Source organism: Python bivittatus, unplaced genomic scaffold (genome assembly GCF_059951505.1).
Source record: "Python bivittatus isolate LINGU-HERP-01145 unplaced genomic scaffold, Pbiv_v1 ctg000700_np1212, whole genome shotgun sequence".
Taxonomy (NCBI): Eukaryota; Metazoa; Chordata; class Lepidosauria; order Squamata; family Pythonidae; genus Python; species Python bivittatus.
In genome coordinates, this window is record NW_028277098.1 from 63007342 (window position 1) to 63034378 (window position 27037).

Here is a 27037-nt window from a genome sequence, read left to right on the forward strand (position 1 = left end):
CTTCTATATGAGAGTTTAGAGCCACATATTCATGTCTAAATGTCCATCTTCCTCACCCAGGATGGCCCTATCTGGATTAGGAAAACTGATATACATAAGCAGCATAGCAAGAGTGGGCAACATTTTTGTTCAGTAACCATCATTGTGGTGGTGGTGGTTCCTCTAAAGCAGTGTTTCTCAACCTTGGTAACCTGAAGATGTGTGGACTTCAACTCCCAGAATTCGCTGGCTGGAGAATTCTGGGAGTTGAAGCCCACACATCTTAAAGTTGATGAGGTTAAGAAATACCACTCTAATGGTAAAAACCTTTGACCTGTCATTGTCATCATCATCATCACATCATCATCATCTTTTTTTGATGTGTGTGTTGGGGGGGTAATTGGTAACTTAAGCCTTGTGGAAGCTTAACGTCTCTTTTAAATTCTTCTTAGGAAAAAAGGGCAGAAAATTTTGCAGCCAAAACTGGTGGCTTTGCAATTTGCCTTTTAGTAATGGGTGCTCTGCAGGCTGCAAAATGAAGGATGGACGTGACCTTAGACGGTAGTTTCCCATCCCTGCTGAACAGAATAGATGAATTTCTCTGTATGTCCTATTGCATATAATGCTGTTCTGACTGTAAGAGCACATAATATAGAAAAGAAAGCAGCAGTCTTGACATTTGCATGAAGTGTATGCTTATTTTCACATTATTGTAACAAGCTGATTCTGGGACTCACCCTTAGGTGAGTGCTGTATCTAGTGAACACACATATTTATCAATTTTTTTCCCTCTGATCAAGGGAAAAGCAAATCCAATGTACATCTACAAAAATGACATGTGTATATATATATATATATATATATATATATATATATATTTATGCAAGGAGTATATTTCAGTCAAAACAGGGAAGAACTCAGTCTTCAATATTTTCTTAATTCTCACTGTTGAACTTAGAAAGCAGCAGCACACTGCATAGAGTACATCCAAATATGCAGTGGATGAATACAGATAAGGACAATAAAACCAGTGATGGGGAACATATAGCCTTCCAGATGTTGATAAATTACAGCTCCTTGCATCACTCACTATTAGTCATGTTTTTGAAAGCTACTGGGAATTGTAATATAGCATAAACTTGAGATCCATATGCTTCCCACTCCTGTTGCAAACCCTTCGAACACTCAGTCATTGGAATTGTAGGTCATATGAACATTTCATGTAGTTTTGTATACAGGGAACCCTTACTTGTATTAAGGCTGTCAGACAAGCCAAGGTGGCAGAGATCTCCAGTCTGGCTGCTTCCATGGCTGTGTTGTTAACCATAATTTCATTGGCTGTGTGATTAAAGTATTGGAATTCAGAATCCGGAGCCAGCTCATGGCAGACGTTTCCTACGATAATACTGATGACTGCAAAAGTACCTGTTGGAAACGCATATAACACTTGGTTTATATTTTCCAGCTGAGTACCTTCTCATGCTACAGCTAGTCTGTAGATAACTGGGAAATTGCAAGCTTGTATAGATCAATCTTCTTCAACCTGATGCCATCAATGTGCATTAGATTTAAATCCTGTAATTAACAGCCAAATGTCCTCTGAAGTACAATATATCTAGACTGCATAAAAGTTAGTAAAAGCCAGCTAATGGTGGTTGATTAAGTTCTAAAAAAAGATATTTGAGTCAGCTTTGGCTTAGGATCATAATTTGATCAAGAAACCAATAATTTACAGTTGTTTCCTGTGTGCATTTGAGACAGCAAGATGAGAAAAAAGAACACCTAGCATGATATAATTTCAGGCAATAAGATTACATACATCTAATATGTGCATTCAGGTCAATATTAAAGTGAAAAATGCAATCTTACCTGGGACCATTTGATGAACACCTCCTAGCAAAAAATAGGTAATCAGAGGAAAGAAGGAAGAGTAGAGCCCATTGACTGGAGGTAGGTTGGCCAGCAGGGCAAAAGCCATGCCTGAAAGCAAACATGAAGAATACATTAGATCTTCCTTCCTACAATTACACTCAAGATCACATAATGCAAAAATATGACATTCTCAGCATTACAAGATCTGCTTTCCAAGGCTCATCTAATCATGAATGTTTTACAGAAGGTGCTTCAGATCTGCTCAGAAATGAATCATAACATCATATCCTATGTGGCACTATTAGTCAATCCTTGGGGATAATTTGTCAAGGGACTTAAACTGGTGTTTGTTAAACCAAAGGTGGGTGAAGCTCAAATCTTGGTAGGAGTACTCTGTTTCCCTCCCCCTTCTACTATCTTTCCCTTTCTCCTTTATCTCTCCTTTCGTACAGATAGTCCTTGACTTACGACCACAATTGGGACCAGAACTTCTGTCATTAAGCAATTTGGTTGTTAAGTGAGTCACACCCAATTTTATGACATTTATTGCCATGGTCATTAAGCGAATCACTGTGGTCGTTAAACAAATCACTGCAGTCATTAAGCAAATCTGGCTTCCCCCACTGACCTTGCTTGTTGGAAGCCTCCTGGGAAGGTCACAAATGGCAATCACATGACCTCAGGACTCTGCAACCATCATAAATACAGGCTGGTTGCCAAGTACCTGAATTCTGATCACGTGACCGTGGGGACGCTACAATTGTAAGTGCGAGGATCGGTCGCCATAATTTTTTCAGCACTGTTGTAAATCCAAACGGTCATTAAACAAATGGTCATAAGTCAAAGACTACCTGCATTTCTCTTTCCAAGCAGGTTGCTGGGAGAAGCGCAGAGAACTTTTGAAATTAAGATGAGGGTTGCATGAAATTGGTCTATAGATTGCATATGATTGTAAGGCTGTATGTTGCCCAACCCTAATTATTGGTAAGGCAAGGTAACAGAACAGTGACAGATGTTGGGGTTGATGTCTACAAAGCTTCTTGCTCATGAAGCAGGATAAGGGTAAAATTCAATTTTCTTACAAAAAATTAGAAATTAATACTTTGGCGTTACATAACAATGTATACAGACCCATCCATGATGCCTGTATGGATTTGTGTACAGGGTTTAAAAACCCCTGAAATGGAAGAGCTTGGTGCTCCTATATATAAGGTAGTATGCCCATGCTAATGTTAACTCCCTAAACTATCTACTCACATGATTTCTTCTGTCTTTTATGAAAGTAATAGATAGTGGTTCTATTTGGATAAGTCAATGTATTGCATTAAATCATGGTTTGTTTACTGAATAATCCACAATTCTCTTGCTTAATACACTATACTAATCTATAAACAATATTTTACAAATTGGCCTATTATGGCCAAGCAGAGTGTTTGAACCTATCTTTTTTGTGAGAACCAGAACATTTTGTGCAGTTCATATATGTTCATACTTTGCACACATTGTTGTGGAGATGGGAAAACTATACCCAAGACATTTCTGAAGCTTGAATAGACTTTTTTCAAAAAAGAAAACTGCAAATTTTGCTATTACTTCATTGACTGCATTGACAATCTGAACCTAAGTACAAGTAAATATCTGAATGATTACACATGAAATTTACATGGGATGTAGGAGCAAGAAGCATATAGGCTTTCTGCAAATGTGTCCAACAGTTAAATTACCCAGTAATGTTTGAATAATATGGGAAAGGCAGGTTTGTCTCACCTTGAGGTACTTGAATAGTTCCAGCACTAACTCCACCAAGGACATCAGGCACAATGTAATCTTTGATTTTGTATTTTGGAAGCCATACAAGTATGGGAAATAGACTGTATAGGATGAGTTTGAGTCTGGATGATGAACATCTAGAGAGAAAAGACATGGAGTTAATAGGAAATCTTTCCTATGAGGTTTGTTCTGTAACATGGGAAGGCAGAAGATTGTTCATTATCTGAATGTGCAGCTAGAGCAAAGAGCTGCTGTTTCAGGTTTGTTTTTACCACACACACAGCACTGGAATGAATAATAGAAGGCACAGTGGAAAAATTATATTTCTCCTATTATTGATAATTATCATTGCATTGTATTTGTATTTGTATCATTGCTGAATACCCTGGATCTAGACTTATCAAATTCTGGAGAACATAATATCTGGGCTAAGTCTTGTGACGTCTGTCCAGAATTGTTTTCAAGTTTTTGCTCACCAAAATTACAAACCAAATCAAAATTTAGCAAAACTGTTATATATAGAATGTTACTGAGAGATTAAACGTAATGATTCTAATAAGTCCCTACGTTATTAATTCACGGAAACATAGCACAACCTGTTCTACAGATTAACTAAGAGAACAAAACAGTCCTAAGTGGCCTACTTCAGCAGTGGAACAGAAGAAATCAATTGGATATAACAGTACTTAACAGCCTCGTTCTACCAATGTTTATTTCAAAGGAAAGTCAGTTACTTCACTACAGCGTCCTTCTCAGAAATGCTTTGGACTGGGTCAGAACAGTTATAAGTAGCAGGTCTCCCAAGGCCTGGTTAGAGAGCTTTCTAAAGACCTCATTTAATCTCACCTTTTAATTGGAAATGCTCAAATTAAGCCTAGCAAAGCACATGCTCCAATGAATATTTAGGGTTGGCATGCATACGATTATAGCTTAACAGTGAAGTCTTACTGTATTACACTGAGTGTGCACAGATAGGATCATTGCAAAATCCTTTATAGCATTTAAATCGAGGGTGCAAAGGAACAGTGATACTGCAACAACATTAATGATAGCTGTTGTAACTCTTAACTCAGTGTAAATGCTACATTACTATAATGGTTATGGTATAAATTAGAATAAGAGACCAGAGGTGGAGCAGTGATGGAGGAAGTCGCCTTTTCTCCAGGACTACATTTTACCACCAATGTAAAATGGTAACCTCAACCCAGCTGCCTTAACAAACCTACTAAACGTTGAGTCAATAAGGAGTTTAAGATGGTTATTTTCTCCTTCCTCTCTTTAATCTCACCTGTGCAGGACAGGCTTCTTATTAACTCAGCAGCCCAACATGGCACATCAGCAAAGCTGATCAGAGTATTACAAGTCACAGATAAGATACGCACAAGATAAGCCTATTTACACCAATGTGATCCTATAGTTAGAGAACTAAGAGCAGTAAATGAGATAGTTCCTGTGCTAAACAAATACTAAACTTGCATGGAAACCATTATGCACAAAATCACTCCAGCAAAGAATAAATATCAGCAGAAGGCAAACAGAGCTGAACAAAAGACAGTTAATGCTGAAATCATAAGGAGTTAATCACAGATAAAGAAGTCCTTCAACTCGTACTAGGTTTCCCAGTTTAACATGAAAACTGTCAGGCTTTTAATTTTCAATAACATTTGTAATAAGTGACAATAATTAAGCAACTGCTTCTCTTGGTTAAGCATTAATATATCCAGCATAAGAGGTGAGTTGTACATTTGCTACTGAAATGGGTTCTTTTGGACTAAGAATCTAAAGTAGCTGTGATCATGTGGAACTGTTATCTGTATCTATGAGATCACTCAGAAAGCAATTATTTATTTGGCATAATTCCATCGCTGTCCACTTAAGAGACCATTCAGTCACACTGGGTGCCACCCAAATCTAAAGTCAACATGGGAATTGCTGTGTAGTTTAAAGTAATGCATCCAGTTTACTTAAGTAAAGCTTGTTCGGTTATGCCTTCACTTAACTGACATCTAGCAAATGCATACATCAAATGACATGCATACAAGTCACAACAGTGGAAGCATTACTATTCAAATAATAATAAAATATGTTCTAGCTACAGGGTCTGGTTGTTACTTTCAGATTTTTTGCACTTGAATTGTGATATTGTGGATGTTTTGCACTTCTATTCTGCATTAAATCAGGTACATTCTTCCTTCTCTTTAAAGCAAAGCTGAAAACTCAGAGAATAACTATGGAATTGTGCATCTAGGCACGCATATGATACCCCCAGTATAAAATGTTCTTATCAAGTACGAAGGACAAATGTAAATATTTATTTGTCTATGCTTGGTTGTAAAATAGGCATCAAACCAAGTTTCTATTGCCAGGAATCAGGGTTGATTGAAAGGAATTTTTTTACCTTTTACCTATATGAAAGGCTGGGGAAGTGAAGATGGAGTATGGGATAGATGTCACAAAGCAGAAGATTGCATGGCTAATTTTGGTGATGGACTGATCAAAACTCACCTCTTGCTCTGACCTCTGTTTTTGCCTGTGACTCCTCCCTTCCTCACAGTCTTTTAGATTGTAAGCCTCAGGGCAAAGACAGTAGGTCTTTTATTTTGTTATACGTACCACACCTCATTTCTTCAGGTGAACTAGAAATAATATGACCGTAAGAAATTGTAATGCAGCTTGGAAATTCTCTTATGTATTTTGACCCACATTTTTTGGAACAGAACTATATGTAAAGATGTTCTTTTCCTACAATGTGTTATTGGAAAAAATTAATTTAAAACTTGCTTTGAAATAATAAAGGACATTTTTTTTTAAAAAAAGGAAGTTTTATTTTTTTTAAAGGGCTCCATAGTTTGCACAAATGCCTTTTTGTTCTTCATTATTGCTTACTTTTTAAAAGTATTCCTGTAATGTGTTGGGTGTGCCTGTGCATGTCTGTGTATACACAGACACATACATACATATATATGAACAATTTCTTAGGGCCTACTAACCAGTATTATTGTTCTTTCCTTTCTTAATAAAAAGCATTATATTTACTCAATAACAAACAAAGCCAAATGGAAGGTGATGTTGGCACTGAATTAGCACAGCCAGTTTCCTTATCTGCATCCTTTATGACGTTCTTCTATTGAAGAAAGTTGGAAAAGCAATTTAGTTTTCTCCTCTTTGCATAGTTTGCCTGTTCTAATCTCACTTGGCCTTGGCAATGGAAACATACTTGTCCTTTACTGAACAGTTAAGAATAATCCCTTAACATCAAAAAAGAGGAAAACTGGGAATATTCCCCACATCTTTACAATGCCTCTAAAATTTGGATAATTGATGCCTCAGATGCCAAGTCTGCATTATTACTTTGATTGCAAATTCTGAATGAATTTACTGGAAAGTGTTCCTGGGATGAAAGTTGGTCTCTTAGCTTTTCGATTGCACAAACCAAAACTGGATGTTAAATTTGACAATATCTGTTGAAAAGTTTCTAGAGGACTACTGCATCTACCATCAAGGGCCAGGCTATATGAAAATCTGGAGAGCATGTTTGCTTTACAATCTATAACATTCCACCTACCTGAAAAGATTCTTTATTTTCTCTCCAAGGGGATAACTTCTACTTTTCCTATCAAACTCTTCATCAAAGTAGTTGCTAGAATAAGCTGGACGGTTGATGATGTAGCGTGGCCGAGTTTCATTCATCTTTGCTTCATGAAATCTTTCACCCCAAAATGAAATGGAAGTCAACTGGAGAAGGAAGTGAGCATCACCAAGAGGACTGTCAGTGAGATGGGCAGCTTTCTTCTCTTATCCTTATTCCCCATTAGCTTGGGTTTTAGATTTTTCTTCTCCAAGTCCCACCCCTTGCCCTTGCCCTTCCTGCAGAAGCCAGGGATTGGGCCTCTCTTGAGACATCACTGCCTTAAGAAAGGCCTCCTGGAATTTGAGTGATGTGGGAGGAAGAGTAGGCTCAAAAAACACACACATGGCCAAGTGCTGAGTATTGCAGTGATGACACTGCTGTTCTATTGTTATTTACCCTTGGGCCAGTCCCTCAGCTTTCCCTACTATGGTTTTACCATGAAGAAAATGGGATTAGTGTTCGCTGAATCTCTTGTTTCACACATGAGCTAGAAACCCCTACAATTTCTACAACGGTGCCTTGAGGATCCTGGTTATGTTCAGAACAGCCGTTCTAAGGACTTTAATGTGTGAGCTTCCGTTCAGTGAATATGCTTTGGTATGAAGGACAACACAGAAATGCAACAATTTGACCTATTTAAATGATAATAATCCCAACCAATCCTGCTCAACCAGTCTTGTGTGCAGTATCAAGGTGTTACCAGAGGCACATAATAAATAAACTTGAGGTATAGGCCTTAATATAAACAGAACAGTCAAAGGAGGGGGAAAGAGCAGTTTTGCAAAAGGATAAGCTGGAGTTGGTAAGGAAAAATATACAAAAATAGAACAAGGATACAGGTGATTGTTTTAATATTGCATTTAGGTATTTAGGTGTCCAGTAAGTGGGCAAACAATCAGGAAAAGAATTATGAAGTAACTGTAAATGCTGTACAGTTCACATAGTTAAATTCATAGGGCAATTCTGCATTGCAGCTTAAGCTGACCAATATGATTTTGTTGTACTGTTTGTAAAACCAAACACACTTGGATTGCATTGGTGATCTAGTCGTAAACTATATTGTTTTATTCTGCTGCATCTGCTGTTAATTTGTAATTGCAATCTAGATTACATGGGGTCGGCAATGGAGTCAGCTCAGTCCCTATTATGGCTACTGCAGGACTTTTTTTTTTGCCCTTCCCATCCAAGCAGTGGCTGGACCCTGTGTGGGTAGATCTGCCTGCCTTTCCTTTTAGGGATTGTTCCATCCTTACCAATTCCTATGTTTTACTCCATGCTTCATCTAACCTGAGTAGAAACCAAAAAGGTGCTCACTGGGAGATGTATGGATTGAAAGGAGCAATAGGCTGTAAAAATATGGGGCAAGCATGGGGCAAGGAAAGTTAATTGACTTTAGCAGGGCATTGTTGGGTCAACCACAAGATAATTAAAAAATGGCAGCTGCTGACCAGTGGATCACATAGGAACATGACAGCCCAGGTTGAAATGGTTGCAGAGGGTAGTGACCAGCAGCTGGATGGGAGGGTGTGCCAGTTGCTGTGGCCAGTCAGAGCTGGGGCTGTCACTAGGTGAGAAGGAAGTGTGCAGGCCATCCACCTGAAAAGGCCTAACACTGCTTAGGTGAAAGACACCAGTTTTGAAGCAGAAAACATGTTTCAAATCTGCAATGGGCTGGGAGTAAGTGGAGGATGACATCATACATTCTTGTACTCAAGAAATGGTAGGTGGCCTTTAATGGCAATGGAGCAAGCAGAAAGTTGGATATACCCTTAGTCTAAAGGTGATAATTTCTTTATTGCTAAGAGATTAAAATGAAATTCCTTGGTCCTGATAATTCAATATAGGTAGACCTCACTTAATGACTGCCCTGTTTAGCAACTGTTTGAAGTTACGACAGCACTGAAAAAGTAACTTTAGGACTGATCCTCACACTTATGACCATTGCAGCGTCCCTGTGGTCACATGATCGAGTTTCAGGCGCTTCACATCTTGCAGGTGTTTATGACTGTTGCAGCATCCCATGGTCACGTGATTGCCATTTGTGACCTTCACAACCGGCTTCCAACAAGCAGAGTCAATGGAAAAGCCAGCAGTAAAATCGCAAGTTGTGGTCATGTGATGTCTCACTTAATGGCGAGTGATTCACTTAACAACCACAGCAGAAGTGAGGTTGTAAGTTCATCACAGTCACGTGATATCTTGCTTAATGACTGTGTTGCTTAGTTATGTAGTTGCCAGTCCCAATTGTGCTCATTCAGCAAGGACTATCAGTATAAATAAATGCCAGTTCAGAATTGAAATTATTTAAATTATACAGTTTCAACACTAAAATTGAATATGTTACCTTAAAAAAAACCCTGTTCTTTTATAGTTTGCATTGTTTATATTTTATTAAACAAAGCAGAATAAGTAACAACCCCCCACCCCACAACAAAAGCAATAACAAAACCAAAAACATTAAAAAAGAAAATACATAACAAAATAAAAAATCACTGAAATGGAATTGCTCATAAAATGTCAAGCCTCTGAAAAATGTGGGAAAAAATTGAGAATATTAATTAAAGCCAATTTGATGTGTAATTTTCAAAATCAGATCTTGATGAAATTCCTTTCAGGGATGTCTGTTTTGCAAAACTGAACATTTAGATTTGATTCTGTCCAGTGACTAACTGGTGATAAATAATTTCAACATGGGGAATTGCTGGAAGTGAGAGAAGAGATCACCTTGGATGGACCCATTTTTGGAATAGGGAACTGGGGCTGCTTTCTGTTTTGTAAAACTGAAATCCTAAACACATTTAGAGCCTTAATGAAAAGTAGACTCCATAGGACACAGGGGAACCTACTTTTCTGAAGAAGCATTCTTAGAAGGGTACTGCATGACTCTCTTCAGCTGAGAACACTTGTTTGCCTTTGTATGCAAAACTTTGGGAGCACTCAAATGAAAGAATTCACCTTGTAACCCCTTTCAAAATTATTATTTTCTACTAGCTGCCAGGTATATTGAAGTTTCCAATATCTGTTAGGAGTTCATAACAAATGGCCCCCTGAATCCCACCCTGAGACTGCCTAAGGGAAGGAGAGGGTAAGAAAGGGGCAGCAAAGATTGCCAGGGGAAAGGCAAGTTTCTGCTAGAAGTTTCTGAAATGGCCAACTAATCATTGCTGTCACTAAAGGAATTTAGCCCTTTGTCACTCGTTTTGGAATTTACACTGAGTGATTTCTCATGAGATGGTAGCAAAGAGGTGCTCGTGGATCAGGTCCATCTCTTCAGAGCATGATGCAACCATCTTGATTTGGGAAGGTATCTGGAAGAAACTGCATTTATAGTGGAATATAATGGACTGTAGAAGGGCAAAGAAGAGCACGCTGCTGAATCAAGTGTCTTCACTAGCCCATAATGATCCTGTGTTTGAAAGACAATTCAAGCTACTGATTTTGAATTATAAACTAGGATTTCTCTGAGTTTGCCACTTGCCAGACCTGCTTCAACGCCTGGACCCTGAACATGATTTGGGAAAATTCTTGTTGGATTATTCTCCTTGTATCATTTTTTAAAAAATCTTTGAGGTGATTGTTTTTTTCCTGTTCTTTAACTGACCACAGTGTCAAGGTTCAGCCACAGCAATGCATTCAGACCTCTTTTCATCTCTCCCCCTCTCTGGCCTCCTGCCACCTTTAACCAACTGTTCAGAATTTCTCTAGAGGAACCTGAAGCCTGATACTAGGGAAACTGCTTCTAGCACATAACTAGCCAAATTCTGCTTCAAATTCTGGAGAAAGGTAGAAGAACAAACTGGGAGGAAGGATAACATTTCTCTCACCACTTCTTGGTGTCATTCAGGCCAGGACACAGGTCTTTGTCTTATACAGTATGATCATTTGTTTCCCACACTGCATTTCCTAGGCCTGTGCAGCACTTTGGATTTGATTAGAAAAGATGATTTGGAGTTAATGGGAGACCTGTCTGCAGTTCTTTAAAAAGAGCCACAACTTGTCCTAGGATCAAATGGCTGCCCTCCACAGTTGCCATGCAATCCCAGGAAAAGATGCATTTACCCTAAGGAGTTGCAGTTGAGCACTAAATTTGCTCCCCATCATATTTCCAAGCATCTTTTTGGAACGGAATCCAAAGCACTGCACAGCCCTAGTATTTTGGTCTTTGTCTTCTGACTGTAGCAGTTGCAGTGTTCCCAAAATTCCCAGTAATTGTATGCAAGCGGAATTTGACTGATACCCACCCCTGCCCTACTTACCCTCTTGTTTAGTTCCTTGTGTTGTCCAGTCATAGCCTGAAAGGCTCTCTCTCCATGAACTTGCCACCTATCTAAAAGGCTGCAATTGGGGTGACCAGTGGTAGTCTGATCACAAAGTGAAGAGAAATCTCTCAAGTACATATAGCCAAAATATTAATTCCCTTCCATCCCTTTCCTGCCTGGCTGGCTTTGTGTGGAGCAATTTGTAAAACAGTGGAGTGCTGAATAATAGGTTAGTGGCAAAATTTTACAGAGGTTCTAGAATCAGAATAGATTCTGATGGCCACCTTGAATGAAGAAAAATATGTCCTCAATTTCCTCTGGAGCCTGCCTTGTCTTCTGTTACAAGTCTTTCTGTTCAGTGTCTTCTATTGCGTGGTTCCTAATTCATTCTGAAATCTGTAAAGTTTCAACTTGTGTTTAATCTAGGGAAAGGCCATTGATAAGACCAACTCAAAAACTTGACTCTTAGTGATGTTGACATCATTGGCCTGTTTGTTTTAGGTGGAGTTTTAATCATGGGACCTTGTTATCATCCTGCTGCTTGCCTTTCCTCCATTATTTCTGCTTTGTTCTTTGTTGCCAAGAGCATCTGCTATCACTTTCGCTTGGAAGAAAAGTCTTTAAATGTTCTACAGTTGAACTTCTATAGCACAACAGAGTGCTCTGTTAGGAAAGATGAATTACGTACAAACATTTTTTTTAAGAGTTATACTGTGCTCATGAAGACAAGATTCAGCCAAACTCATAAGCTTGACCTAAGGATCAAATTGCTTAGGGGTGTATTTTAGTGACAGCTCTGGGAAGTGAGAAAGTGAAACACCTTTGGAGTGATGGAACTTCTGGAATACGTTTTAAGCTGTGAGGGACCTATCTTGCTCAAAAATTATATGGGATTTCCAAATTAATTGTTTTCTGTAATCTTCCCATTTTCCCCACCTCTTCTATCATTTTTTTTTCTGGGAGAAATACTTTTTAGTTGGTGGTACTAACAAGCTCCTGTCCAAAAGCATCCTAGGAATTTATTGCTACAACTGTGCACATTTACTTAGGAAGAAATTGCATTCATTTCAGTAGCAACAGCCTATGTTTAAATAGATGATTAGGTTCCTGAAGAATCCAAGGAGTGTGTGTTTGGAGCAAATAAAGATTTAAGTATTAAAGTATAACAAAATAAGAATACAGTTTGAAAGGAATGTGAAGTTCTGTGTTGCATTTTGTTTCTGCTGAATCTGGTCATAATAAATGAAAACTGGATGCTATGGCCAATGAATAGCAGTCATCCCGTCTCATTTGGAAAGATACATTTTGGAACTCACAAAGCAGAAGCTGGCAAGCTGGTGTGCTCCAGATGTTCTGGACCAACTTCCATCAGTACATGGCTAGTGGTACAGTCTGTGTGATTGGTTCAAAACATCTGGAATGCTGTTTGTAATGTACATGTACTTTCTTTATGTTATTAGGTGTCTGTTAGAATATTAAAGGGCTGTACTGGTAGTTAAGTAAAGAACACTACGAAAATATAACCCCAAATAGAATATTGGTGGTTATTGCCATAGTTTGTTAGTAAGTATGTAGTAGTTGTAAGTATGAACGTAAGTATGTAAGTAGTTATTAAGTATGATTCTTTCCTGGAATTTAGTATCTAGAATGTTTAGAATATGTTCAGCCCAGTTTTCAGGCCAGCTGTATATAGGGATTAGTCTATGAAAATTTGATGTCTCAGCTGCATGGATTATTAAAGTTTCCATCACACATTTGCATTTGATTGTTGTTTTGATTTCCTGGTTGTATTCTCACTGGGCTAATTATTTGGGTAGTTGACCTATATTCCTCAGAAGAGTCACCTACATAGACATGCTTTGCTTCCAACTCTACCCTGTTCTGCACTGCTATAATCATCAGAATTCCACCCTTAGAGGAAGACACATTTTCACAAGAACAGGATATTTTTACATTGTTTTTCATGTTGCTGCTTAGAACAAGAGCACATGGAACATTCTATCCAATAAGTATGAAGTATGTGTCTGTGTGTATGTATGTATGTATGTATGTATATATGTATGTATGTAAGTATATGTGTGTATACACACACACACACACACACAGAGTAAATCTACTTTTGAATTTAGATGTCCTTCCTAAGGCATATAGCTATCTTGTTTTTATGCATGGCTATCAAAATATACTTTATCCATCCCGTCCTCAAATCTGGAGCCAGCCCCCAAAACCAGTTTTCTGTGACAAGCAGATGATGCTCATGGATGTTCATCCTGGCTCCAGTGACCTGACTGAATGAATCTTCATGCATTTCAGGATGCAGATCCTCAAGTCACTAGTTGCTACATGCAACTGATTTCCTAAAATATAGTATATCTGGAATATGGTATGAAAACTGAGTCATTTGACTCCCTGGAAATAAAAGAGGAATGATCTGCCATGTTCTTAAAAAAATTATCTCAGAGATCCTTGCCCATCCCTGTTATTCATGAGAACTAGAACATAAAAGACAAAACTTCAAGAGTACCTGCCAACTATCTGAAGAAGGTTGACTGAACACGGAAAACCTTCATCTTAAACTGGGGGCTGCTAAAACACATACTACCTTAATGAAAATGAAATGGAAGCTTCTGTTTCCCTTTATAACTTAGAACAAGGGGAAATAGGCTTTGTGTTTGGTCATGAATGAAGCCCTTCATAAGTAAATAGGATGGAGGGAAGCTGAGGATTAAACAGATTTGAATGTACCATCTAGGACACGCTATAGTCATGAAGAACTATATTGCATCACATTGTACAGTAATACACTGTATTATTACAATGGTCTGTATGTTGTAATATTACAGCAGGATTCATGTCATGGGAAGTCAGGTACCTTTCATGGGACCAAATATTGCTCTGGAAGGACTAAAGTAAGCACGACAATGGTCTTCACTAAACATGTTTTCAGTTGTCTTTTAATCCTTGATCTCATCCACATAAATGCTCTTACTACTTAAGCAGCCAAAGATTGTGTTTGGGGTTGAAATCAGCAATATTAGTTGATATAGTTTCAAGCAGGTTATGATTTTATTTTAGTAAATGTAGAATATTGTACTAAAAATAGTGAACCATAATTCAGCTTCTATTTCACCTTTGCAGATGCCAGCAGTGGTCTAAAGAAAAAAACATAGAGGAAAGAGTAGGAAAGAAAAGAAATCTGAATTCAAGAATGCAGAGCTGCATTGCGATTATACAGGATTTTGTTATATATGGTCATTATATTACTACCTTTATTCTGCAGTCTTCAGACACACACATAAAACATTGTGAGAATAAATTAGCTAATATTGATTCAGAAGAATGTGAAAAGTGGTAACCTTAAGGCTGAAATCCAAGGCAACAGGACAAATGGAATCGTTTTAATAACCCTAACGCTAAGAACACAAAGCTCATGTGGCAGAAACCTGTAATCATAAGTGTGACATAAAATGAATCATAAACAGCTTGAAAGGAAAATCGTTGGAGGCAGAAAAATAATTTGCATTCTTGATCCTGTGCCTCAGGGGCAGCAGCTATGATCCTAAATAAAGTAAATGGCTCAGTTTTGGAGGGACTCATTTTAACAAACATGGGTAGGACTGGTTTGTCTTTTCTCAAATTTTCCTCGTCCCCATCTTGCCATTGCTAGTGTAATTGATGAAGCCTTTGAGAAAATTAAAGGACACACTGAGGTTCCTCCCTGATGTGAATTAGTTATATTTTGGGCAAGCTACTCCTTTTAAGAAGCTTCAGCAATACAAAACTGTTGAGTATGGTAGCTTTCTCTGGTGAAGTGCCCTATTTTCAGACTACAGCACTCAGAATTCTTAGCCAGACTGGTCAACGGTGGTTAAAAAGTCTAGTATGCAGCACGTGCCACATGTAGTATGAAGAATTATGTGATCCCAGAATTAGGGCATATACGTAAGAGAGCCAGTATGGATTTTTTTTCCTGGAATAGATCATATTCTAGGTTTGAATCTAGTGTGGATTATTTTAACTATTCCTCCGTACTTCATGCAGTCTTTGGGCTTCAAACCCACAAACACAGAGACTCCAACCCAAGTAACTCGTGTGTGTTCAGATACATGATTATTTGTGGATTTCTTTTTCTGCCAAGCTTTTAAATATGTATCTCTCAAACTATTGCTGCAGGCAATGCCAGACTTCTGAGCTTCCCGTAGATATCTAATATGCCATTATGGAGATAAGATGTAAAATTGAATTTATTTTAGACGGATTCACCAAGGCTTATCTTTCCAACTTTTGATGACCTCTCGACCAAGACTGGCATAACTGGATAGTTATAAGGAATACATAGTTAATGTAACTGGCATGTGGAAGCATTGTTTTAATTTTATTTCTGCTTGATTGTAGAATTAGCCTTATTTCCTCTCTAAAATTTGAAGATCACAATAGGGTAATAACCAGGCCACCACTCTCACACTGCAATATCAAGAGATTAGCAGTGGTCTGTAATACAGGATTAAGATAAATATCTATTTCCAAGACTACTACTGCCACATAGGGAGTAGGGAAAAGAGTGGGGTTTTTTTGGAAATCTGGATATTTGTTTGAGAATGGTGCATGGGCAATTCAACCATACATGAATAAACAAAATAATATACTGTATTGCACTGAACAAGGGGCTTCTCTCTGGGCTGTTAATGGCCACATTAACTTTTATTCTTTCAGTCCTTGAGTCAGCGCACAAATATGCAAACATGAATTGCACTCTGCTGTTTTGCTTAGTGATGAGGCTGGCAACTGATGTTGCCCTTACTGCTTTAATGCAGGGCAATTTAAGGGCAGCATTTGGTCAATTTCCCTTCTACTCAATATCGTCTGCAGGCAGGAGAAAACACCAGCAACTGCTATCCTTAACATGTAGTGGTGTGGGCTTGGGTGTCTGCGGGCAGGGCCTGGGGTGGAAATTTTAGCTACTTTTCAGTGGAATAGGGATGTGGGATGAAGCAGGGTGGAGCCTCCCATTTCAACTTGTGCCTTTCCTCTGCCTCACCAAACTGTCACTCGGGATTTTTTTGGACATGAGTTTGGTGTTTTTCTAGTAGAACAGTAGACCGACATGCAGAAATAGCCCAAGTGACAAAGTGCTGGCAGCAAGTGGCCATTCCTTGTATAACCCAAAAGGAGGCAAAATGATGTAGGACCAGAGAAAATGGTAACCTCCCCCACCAATTAATAAAATCAGTAGGAAGTATGGCTATGTAAAAACCCTTGTCAGAAGAAGCTGCAGAAAATCTGTCAGGCACAAATTTAGGGCAGAAAAAGCAACACACCATGCTGATTAGGCATTGCATAGGGAGGTGCCTCTGTGGGAACTGGATGTTCAGTCTCTCCTGCAGTCTGAGCCAAAATGCCCTGGCGGGCAGAGCCCAGCAACTGGAGGGGAAGGGCTCACAGTCTGAAATGGCCAGGGGGAGCTGGGCAGATCCCTGAGCACATCATCACAAACATCATCAGTTGTAGACCATTCATACAACAAGACTTTTGTTGGGAGAAGAGGGAAAACCAACTTTAAAACCAGAAGAGGTAAATACAGATTTAGGTGTAGTGAGGGAAAGGTACAGTGGGGCAAAAAAGTATTTAGTCAGCCACCAATTGTGCAAGTTCTCCCACTTAAAAAGATGAGAGAGGCCTGTAATTTTCATCATAGGTATACCTCAACTATGAGAGACAAAATGGGGAAAAAAATCCAGAAAATCACATTGCCTGATTTTTAAAGAATTTATTTGCAAATCATGGTGGAAAATAAGTATTTGGTCAATGTCAAAAGTTCATCTCAATACTTTGTTATATATCCTTTGTTGGCAATGACAGAGGTCAAACGTTTTCTGTAAGTCTTCACAAGGTTTTCACACACTGTTGCTGGTATTTTGGCCCATTCCTCCATGCAGATCTCCTCTAGAGCAGTGATGTTTTGGGGCTGTTGCTGGGGAACACGGACTTTCAACTCCCTCCAAAGGTTTTCCATGGGGTTGAGATCTGGAGACTGGCTAGGCCACTCCAGGACCTTGAAATGCTTCTTACAAAGCCACTCCTTCGTTGCCCGGGCGGTGTGTTTGGGATCATTGTCATGCTGAAAGACCCAGCCACGTTTCATCTTCAATGCCCTTGCTGATGGAAGGAGGTGTTTACTCAAAATCTCACGATACATGGCCCCATTCATTCTTTCCTTTACACGGATCAGTCATCCTGGTCCCTTTGCAGAAAAACAGCCCCAAAGCATGATGTTTCCACCCCCATGCTTCACAGTAGGTATGGTGTTCTTTGGATGCAACTCAGCATTCTCTCTCCTCCAAACACGATGAGTTGAGTTTAGACCAAAACGTTCTACTTTGGTTTCATCTGACCATATGACATTCTCCCAATCCTCTTCTGGATCATCCAAATGCTCTCTAGCAAACTTCAGACGGGCCCGGACATGTACTGGCTTAAGCAGGGGGACACGTCTGGCACTGCAGGATTTGAGTCCCAGGCGGCATAGTGTGTTACTGATGGTAGCCTTTGTTACTTTGGTCCCAGCTCTCTGCAGGTCATTCACTAGGTCCCCCGTGTGGTTCTGGGATTTTTGCTCACCATTCTTGTGATCATTTTGACCCCACAGGGTGAGATCTTGCGTGGAGCCCCAGATCGAGGGAGATTATCAGTGGTCTTGTATGTCTTCCATTTTCTAATTATTGCTCCCACAGTTGATTTCTTCACACCAAGCTGCTTGCCTATCGCAGATTCAGTCTTCCCAGCCTGGTGCAGGTCTACAGTTTTGTTTCTGGTGTCCTTCAACAGCTCTTTGGTCTTGGCCATAGTGGAGTTTGGAGTGTGACTGTTTGAGGTTGTGGACAGGTGTCTTTTATACTGATAACAAGGTCAAACAGGTGCCATTACTACAGGTAACAAGTGGAGGACAGAGGAGCCTCTTAAAGAAGTAGTTACAGGTCTGTGAGAGCCAGACATCTTGCTTGTTTGTAGGTGACCAAATACTTATTTTCCACCATGATTTGCAAATAAATTCTTTAAAAATCAGACAATGTGATTTTCTGGATTTTTTTTCTCATTTTGTCTCTCATAGTTGAGGTATACCTATGATGAAAATTACAGGCCTCTCTCATCTTTTTAAGTGGGAGAACTTGCACAATTGGTGGCTAACTAAATACTTTTTTGCCCCACTGTACATTGTAGAAGCTCTCATTCTTACAGTGCAAATACTCTTACGGTGGTATGTAGGGATATTTGTTTAGATGTATTAAAATTTAAGCTCCTCCATTTAGACAGAGCCCAATAAAAGACTGTTATTCATCTGATGAGAACTCCTAGCATTACTGTAGTATTAGAGCAATGCAACCACCTTAAAGTGATTTTTATATGCAAGAATACTGCAAATTCTACCCAAAGCAGCAAATGACCCTGCCATACTCTCAAACTATTGCTTTATAGTGCCATCTAGAGGCTTTGACCAACACTTTTGTGCTAGGTGCTGTACATTAACAGTTGGTAAACCTCATTTCTCTTTTGACCAAAACTGCTTGTTCAACATTCTAAACTCAGTTTTTCCATTTTAAATGGTAACCTGAATTAACTGCAAGGCTGTCAAATTTTGGATGCTCTTTTGGTGATAATTTAAATGCAGCATATTATGTAGAAAGTGAGCAAATGGAATTTTGCCTTTCATCAGATCTTCATATCATACCAAAAAAAAGCACCGGCTGAGGGGCTGGGTTTCTGTTGCCTGTTATAAGCACAAGAGGAAAGCCAGCAAATTAAAAGGCCACGTGTGCAATTTTCTTTGCCTCTGCTTTGTGGTGCTGAAGTTAGAGTATTTATCATCACTGAAAGTGAGAATGCAAATCCAGTGGCATGCATGGTTTATTATTTGACATTTATGAAGTTACTGTTGATTCCATTATCTCAGTCATCTGTCCATTGTGAACCATTGGTACAAAACGCAGAGGACTTTCTTTTTTCCTAAGGAAGTAGTCCATCAACACTCAGATCCTTCATTTAATACTTTGTTTCATATGATCAACCTTTTACTGCCACAAAGAATGCTGAGTGTCATCAGCATACTAGCTACATTATTGATTCAATTGGGGGACGGGACCTTAGGTTTGATTTCAATTCAAATTAGCCATGAAATTCAGTGGGTGATTTTGAGCTGGGCACTTTCAGACTCTTTTGCCCCTCTTTCAGAGTTATAAAGATGGGAGGCATATAATATTTGGGGGGAGTCTGAGCAGTACTGAGTGGAGGAATGAGGTACAGGCAGCAGGGCCAGGGGTGGGACCAAGAGGGCAGCATTAAAAGAATGCAAAATAGTGATTTAAAAGAGCAAAAAATAATCACTATTTATACATATGCACACATACCCGACTCAGCAACAGGTGTAATAGATGTTGAAAGAAAAGAAACTAGGATATATTTTGATGTCCTTTTTCATTTTCCTTTCTTTTCACTGCTTTAAAATGCTCTTAAATTCATTTTCCCAAAGCAGGATGTCAGCATAAAGCTCTCTGGTTCTCACCAGCCCTCTTGAGCCTCCACTAGTTAAGCCAAATGTCAATGTTTTTCTTTGCTTACATTAAATATTTGGAGCATTTATAGATGATTTTCACAGGCAGATGGTCCTTTAAAGTGTAAAAAAATAAAATAGCCAGGAGTCATTCATAGGTTCAGTGCTTTCACACTTGCTGAGCCTGTGCCAATGTTTGATGTACCACTTCACATGAGTTTCAAATCAAACTAATGATGGGCTTGGCAACCAGAATGAGGATTCCAGACACCTGGCAACTACTCACACAAAAAAACCCTAGAGCAATTGAGTCAAAATAGATGTGCGCATTTCTTTTCTCCATCTTGAGTCCAAGGCTAGGAAATGAAATTAAGCAAACAGACACAGGCATAATGCATAAAGCCAGGACATATTTTGCCAGAGCCTCTAGTCAAAACAAATTAATTTTAGTCCAAATTATTTTGGCCCCAGAAGTGGGAAACTCCAACTTGCTTCCTGGCAGTAAAAATACAGTAACAGACAATTTAAAAACTAGAAATGTGCTGCCTTCTTGTGACACTCCAAATCTCCTGGCTCTGACCACTGCCTCCTTCACCCTAATGGGAAGGCTGACTTTACACCTCTACACTGGCTATGTTCGCATGACCCTACCTATGATTAATCATGGTTTACTCAATTCAACCAATTTTCTGGATTCACTGAACGCACTGAACCATAAGCTAACTGCATGACCTGACTTCACACAATATATTAAGTCCCAAACAAAAAAGCAAGGTCAAAACCCACCAAGCTTAGTGTGTTGTGTTAGTTTGTCCAATGTGACACATGAGGACAGGGTGTACAGCTTTCTTCACTGTAACGGCCATGGCTGAGCAAAACTAAAGTCAATGTGCAGTAATACATATCACGACAAAAAGCTCTAATGTCATAGGGATTTGAGCTGGAAGTGCCTGACCGGGAAACAGATCTCAAGAAAAAAAATCAGTTCAGTGTGCAGCTATCTGAGAAAGGCTAACTCTATATTGGGGTCAATGGAAACTAAAGCTACTGGTATTGTAATTTCTTCATACAAACCTACGATGTGACCAAACTTTCAGTACAGTGTGCAGTTCTGGTATCTGCATCTCAAACAGGATACTATAGAGCTGGATAAAATGGAAATAAAGGCTGAAGCCACTCCCCTGTGTGGAAAAGATGCACATTTGTGGTTGGAGGGGTTGTTGCTTCGTTAAAGGGGGAAAGATAAGGACACATATGGTAGAGCTATATAAAATTAGGCATGGTGTGGAAAAAGAGTATCAAACATTTTCTTCAGCTCTCATAACAATAAAAAAACAAAAAGTAATGGATAAATTGATATACAGATGATGTGGAAGCAAGGATGATTTGCAAAAACTGAAAGATATGGAGAGGTATAGTGAATGATGCAGGTGTAAACTAGAACTACTTAGTTCTTTTATCTCCTGCGTCTACTTCCTTTTGCTTCCTTTTGCTTACTATTGTTTACATTATTTTCTGTGCTTTGCATAATGTTGCTTGCCCCTAAAGGGAATAGCAGAATGTGTATGCATGGGTATCAGATACACTGCCCCAAAAGCACAATAAAGATGGTATATAATCAGAGAGGTCCACTCTGAGCTGCTTCCGAAATTCTGCAGACTTTGCTGGTGTCCCCAGGGGAAATTAAAAATGCAAAATGGCAATTGCACAGTCCAATCAAAGTCTTTCATACATGCACACACAAGAAAGGTGTGGGGCTTTGATATTGCCACAGCCACCATCTTGCCGTTTTTTACTTCCCCATTGGATGCTGATAAAAGACATTGCCTGAACCCCCTTAGTTACAAATGTAAGACTAATAATGATAAGCAAGAAAACAAGGATGTACAATATTTCTTTGAAAACCAGGTGTTGGGAAGAGGACAATTGCATTTGTTCCACTGGAGACCAGAAGACTGAATTCGTTCTTCGGTTCAGCTAGTCCAGAATTGTAATGATATGTGAGAAAGACCTTGGGAAATGGGGCAAAGAGATGCTGCCTAGGGAACAGCCAGATAAGAGAGGGCGTAGCCCGCAGCTGGATAGTGGGTGGGGCAAGAGGCTCAGAAGGGACCCTCCCTAGTTTTTCGGGCTGTAAAGGAGATGAGGGGAGAGGATTGTCTTTTCAGACTTGCATGATTCTGTTAATGTAGCTATACAATAGAGTAGAATTAGCTTATCTGGTTGTATTTCCTGTCTGGTCTAACTGGTAAGACTGACAAGAATTATCTGCTTTCACTAGCATGACCTGCTGGCTGAGCATCTTTATCTGAGGAAAACAATCCTCATGCACTGTTTGGTACTTTCAAACAAAGCACAGCACAGCACAGGAGAGATGGGGCTTCCATGATGCCAAAATATCTGTTATGATTATATTCATCCCAAGGGGCGTTTGGATGCAGAACACTGAATCTTGGCCATTTTTATGAACAAGTGTTTTAAAAAATACTATTTTTTAAATGTACAATGTCACAATTTATTTTGGGCTTTTGTTTTTGGTTTTTGGACTGTATCCAAATACAGTCCAAATAATAGAAGGTTGCCCCAGGAATGTATTTATTTTTTCTTTTAAAGACTGGGTGCCCTCCAAGCTGTTGGACTACAACTGCCATGACCACTTATTATTAAACATGATGGTTGAGTTTAATGTAGCCCCAAATATTTGGAATTGTATGTGCTATTTCATAATAGAAAAGGACAAAAAGAAAAAGAGGGAGGAAGTAGATGAACAATTAGGGCATCTGTTCTACTGGATGAAATTGGCTATACATCTGTGCCTCCCTGAAGAATTTCTTTGAAAACATGGTGGGCTCAATTTTTCATTTTTGTGCACCTTTTGTGGCTCCATCTCTTCTTCTTTTTCCTTCTCTACTGTTGCATCTTTTCTTCAGGATTAAATAAACAGTTTATGCTATGTTATTTGAGACCTGGGTCAGCACTAACTGCAATATGGCCTTGATCCAGATAAAATTCAAGTCCCATTGACATTTATGGTTCCATTTTGATCAGTGTTTTTCAAATGTGGCAATTTTAAGATGTGTGGACGTCAACCCCCAGAATTTCCCATCCCGCACATCATCCTTATGGCTGTGAAGCTTTCTTTTCAAGTTCCCATGCACTGGGACCAAAGCAAAATACAGGATATGACCAATCCATGTGCTGGGGGCAAAGGAAGAGGCAAAGATAGGTGGGGACAAAAGGAAAAAGAGATAGATAAGTAGCAGAGAAGCGTGAAAGAGGGGAAGATAAAGAAGCAAACAGAAGAATCCACCAATCACTTTCCTACTTTCAGAGGCCTCCAGAGGGGAGCAAATAACGAAAGCACCATTGCACCTTGTGATGCAAGCTCTGGCCCCTTTGTATGTGCATCTCATATATATACAAAAGGGGTGGAGCTTACATCATGATGGTGCAATGCTGCTTTTGTCATTTTGGCTAAAGCATTGGGCCCTGCAGACACCTCTGCTCCTCTGCAGTTCATGCTAAGCCATAAGACTTGATGAGTACAAGCACGGGTGCTTGCATCCGGTGGCTCCTCTCTCTCAGCAGCACGGTTAGCTCTCAGAATGCTTTTGTTGTACGCCTTTGAAGGAAGGATTCAGATTATTTGTCCCTGGAACTGCCCAGAGAAGATAGTCATGGTTTGTTGTAAATTTGCTTATGGCTGCGTTCTTTGCACTCTTGTGTCAGATATGACCTGTATCGTGCTTTCCTACAGCCAAAGATTGGGGACTAATACAATTGGGAGAGGGTGCGTTAACACCTACCAGTCCTAATGAATAACCATTACAACCTTAGGATGTGCCAAGTGGGTCTTGGCTTGTACAAGCCATAAGTTGGTTAAATGCTGGAGCCAGAGCAGCTGCTAGGATCTCAGAATCCCAGCAAGATCCGCTACTATTGATTCCTTCATCAACTTTACCTAGAGGCAACAGGCTGTTGTTTTAATACTGGAGCTAGTCCTGGCCTGAGAGATAATGATACATCTCTCCCCACCTCTTTCAGACAGACAGAGAAAGTTAGTGTTATTTTTAGAGCACAAGTATCATTTGCAATCAAAAGATTTTCATTTGTTTTTCTTGGAGAGTATTTAGGATTACAAGCTGAAATGAAGGAGGCAAAACAGACAGTCTTCCCTGAACTTGTTCTTACCCTTTACTAAATGTTTATTTGCTATTCATACTGCTATTGCCCTTTGAAAAATGAACGACCAGTGTAAAGTATTATAACATTAGAAAGTTTGCAGACTATAGTATTCCATTAGCACCTGAGAACACTTTCAGAGAGCTCTCTAAAGCACACCCTCCTTACCTCCCCGATTTCTGTTAGAGAACCAGGCGCTGAAAAGGACAAATACTTTCAAGTCACCTTCATTATCCTTCCAAGAGATTTGTCCTTTGGAAACTGATCCCTAACACAGCCTCTCAATCCCCAAACCCATCGGAGGATATTCCTGGGGCTCTCCAGATGTGTTGGGACTATAAACCCCAGAATCTCCAGCATCACATTTCAGTTTCCCACTCCATAACAGCATCTCTCCATCCCATCCAAAGCTTATTAAGCATGGAGGCAATATATCCCAATGTCCCATGCTAGGTATAGGGTAAATTCTAATAGTGTCAGTTTGTGTATATTCTTTCTTTAATTAATTAAAAGGTTTAAAATGTGTATATTTTTAGCAGTTGTAAGCCACATGTATTTTAATATTTCTGTTTAAAAATATGAAATGTAGCACATGATCTAATATATGTTGAATACTAAACATAAAAGTGAATTCTGAGATTAATGCAGTTTACTTTTGTACTTGTGTGTGTGCATATGTGTGTGTGAGAGAGAATCTTAAGTAGTTATTAAATATGGTCCTTCTTTGTCCAATTTCTGTAAACTTTAAGTTAGTTTAATATAATCTTTCAATTAGTTTAGTAGAGCCTGTTCTCAACACAATGTTTTCCAAATAGAAAAAGAAAGACACTGTCCTATAGCATGTATTATTAGTGATTTAAATTGTGAAAAGTGGCTGCTTTAGTATGGTTTCAGATTATATTTATTTAAACCATTCTTTTTACATGATTAGTGGTCCAGTGATGGTGTTACAACACAAATCTGATCTCTGCTTATCAGACCCCAAAACTGGGACTCTAAGTTGAAAAATTGGGATCTGGACAACTGTTTTATGAACAATCCCCCAAACCCATTGGAGGATATTAACCCAGCACTAATCAAATTAAAATGAAATATACATTGGGTAGTGCTTGTTGTATACATCTCACAGTTTGTGCAAAGGTTATATTTTTCTCAGGTGTTTTTTCTACACAGGCAAATAAGGTTTTGTGTGTGTGTGTGTGTGTGTGTGTGAGAGAGAGAGAGAGAGAGAGAATGTGGGGAGGGCTAAATTCTCTCCCTTCTCCTGTCCCAGGTCCCAGACTGGAGCACAGATGCCATTTGCAAATGGTTCCATAGACAGAGAAACATTCACACGTTTCTGTCTTCCGTCTCTCTCTGTTCTTGCAGTTGCTCTGGATGTTCAAAGGAAAGTTCAGGAGAACACAAAAAAAAATGAGAACTGGTTTCTTTTTCTGTGTTTTTAGGTCTCATCTGAAAAGGCATTTGTGATGCACATCCTCTCCTTGCTCTGAAACTCCTTGTGAAGACAGGCCTAGACACCCAAGGAAAGGAGGCATATCCACACCTGATTCCTCTCTTGCGACTTCTTTTGCATGTTTAGAGTCCGGAAACTGATCTCTTTCTTTCAAATATTAAGTTCTTAACTCTTGGATGGAAGCAGATAAGACAACAGCATCCTGACAAATCTAAAATGACAATCTGGCACTTACTACTACAACACCGTTTTTCATGACTTCCCTAGTTTAGTCTCCTTCTTGAGCTACATATTTGTTTTTCTTTTCTTTTCTTTTTTTTCCCATGAGGAAAACTGAAACATGCTATCCTTTATCTTCCTTTTGTTGGTGCTTATGAGGTGTGTTGAATTAAAACTCTCGTTCATTGTCACTCAGTTTACTGGGCATGCTGGCTGGATGGGAGCTGCAGGACAGCAGGAAGACTGTCTGACCTGACCATCACCCTTCTTTTTGATCATGTATCTCTGCCTGTATGTCATTACTTTCTTTTTCTTGCATAATTTTATGACAATCACCTTCCTTCAGTATTTAGGCTGTAAGCTCTTTGGATCTGCTCTTTGATTTGCTGGGTACTAAAATCTAATTAAAGAGACCCACTGGCTGAAGTTTTAAATCTCCACTGACTAGAGGGTATTTATCATAATTCTGGACTATTTACTCCGTTATCCAGCAATTTTCGAGTAAACTCAGTGCAAATTTGTCTGAACATGGAGCACTGGGGCGTTGATACTATTTATAATAATGAATTCACTGCCATATTTTTCTTCATAAATCATTACCAACTAATTCCTTGGTAAATTTGCTTTGCACAAAAAGAAGAAAATAATTTTTTAAAAAAGAGGCACCTTAGGTCTTATAATATTGAAATTCACACCCAATGGTTTGGCAAGCAAATCTCCCTCTCCTCCCCTCCCTATGCCCAACCTGAACAAAGAGCCCAATTGTGTTGGGAGCAGGGCTTACCTTCGCTCAAGAGGAGAGCAGCAAGGGGTTGATCCTGGCAGGTGAGTGAGCTGCACAAAGTGACAGGAGGCAGAGAGCTGCTCCAAGGAGTTGCAACTGAGAAGCTCTGGGCTTCAAAAGCCCGGCGAGTCATTTATAACTTACCTCAGTCAAGGGGACAGAGGGCAGAGCTTGGAGTCTGATTGGCTTGCTAGCAAGGCAGTTGCTAACAGGTCTACCCAAGCAAAGCCCAGGGGATAGGAAAAGGAGATAAGAAGGCACTAGAAGAAGGACAGCTTGCCCCACCCCCCGTCTATACATGTCTCTCCCCCTCCCCCTTTAGAATCAGGTTGTTTGATCC

General features: G+C 39.3%; 1 protein-coding gene across 2 annotated transcripts in view; it reads right to left on the reverse strand.

Annotated features, from left to right (window-relative positions):
• Positions 1-26814, reverse strand: part of SLC26A9 (solute carrier family 26 member 9) — a 63852-nt gene extending 37038 nt beyond the window's left edge. Inside the window, exons 1-5 of one of the 2 annotated variants that reach the window (XM_007422148.4) lie at positions 26698-26814; positions 7187-7356; positions 3619-3758; positions 1849-1959; positions 1229-1404 (exon numbers count right to left, since the gene is read on the reverse strand). In XM_007422148.4, the coding sequence (XP_007422210.1) occupies positions 1229-1404; positions 1849-1959; positions 3619-3758; positions 7187-7311 (552 nt within the window). In that variant the 5' untranslated portion in view covers positions 7312-7356; positions 26698-26814. The remainder of the gene's footprint in view (positions 1-1228; positions 1405-1848; positions 1960-3618; positions 3759-7186; positions 7357-26697) is intronic. The other variant, XM_025176455.2, reaches the window with a different exon arrangement.
• Positions 26815-27037: the final 223 nt, after the last annotated feature.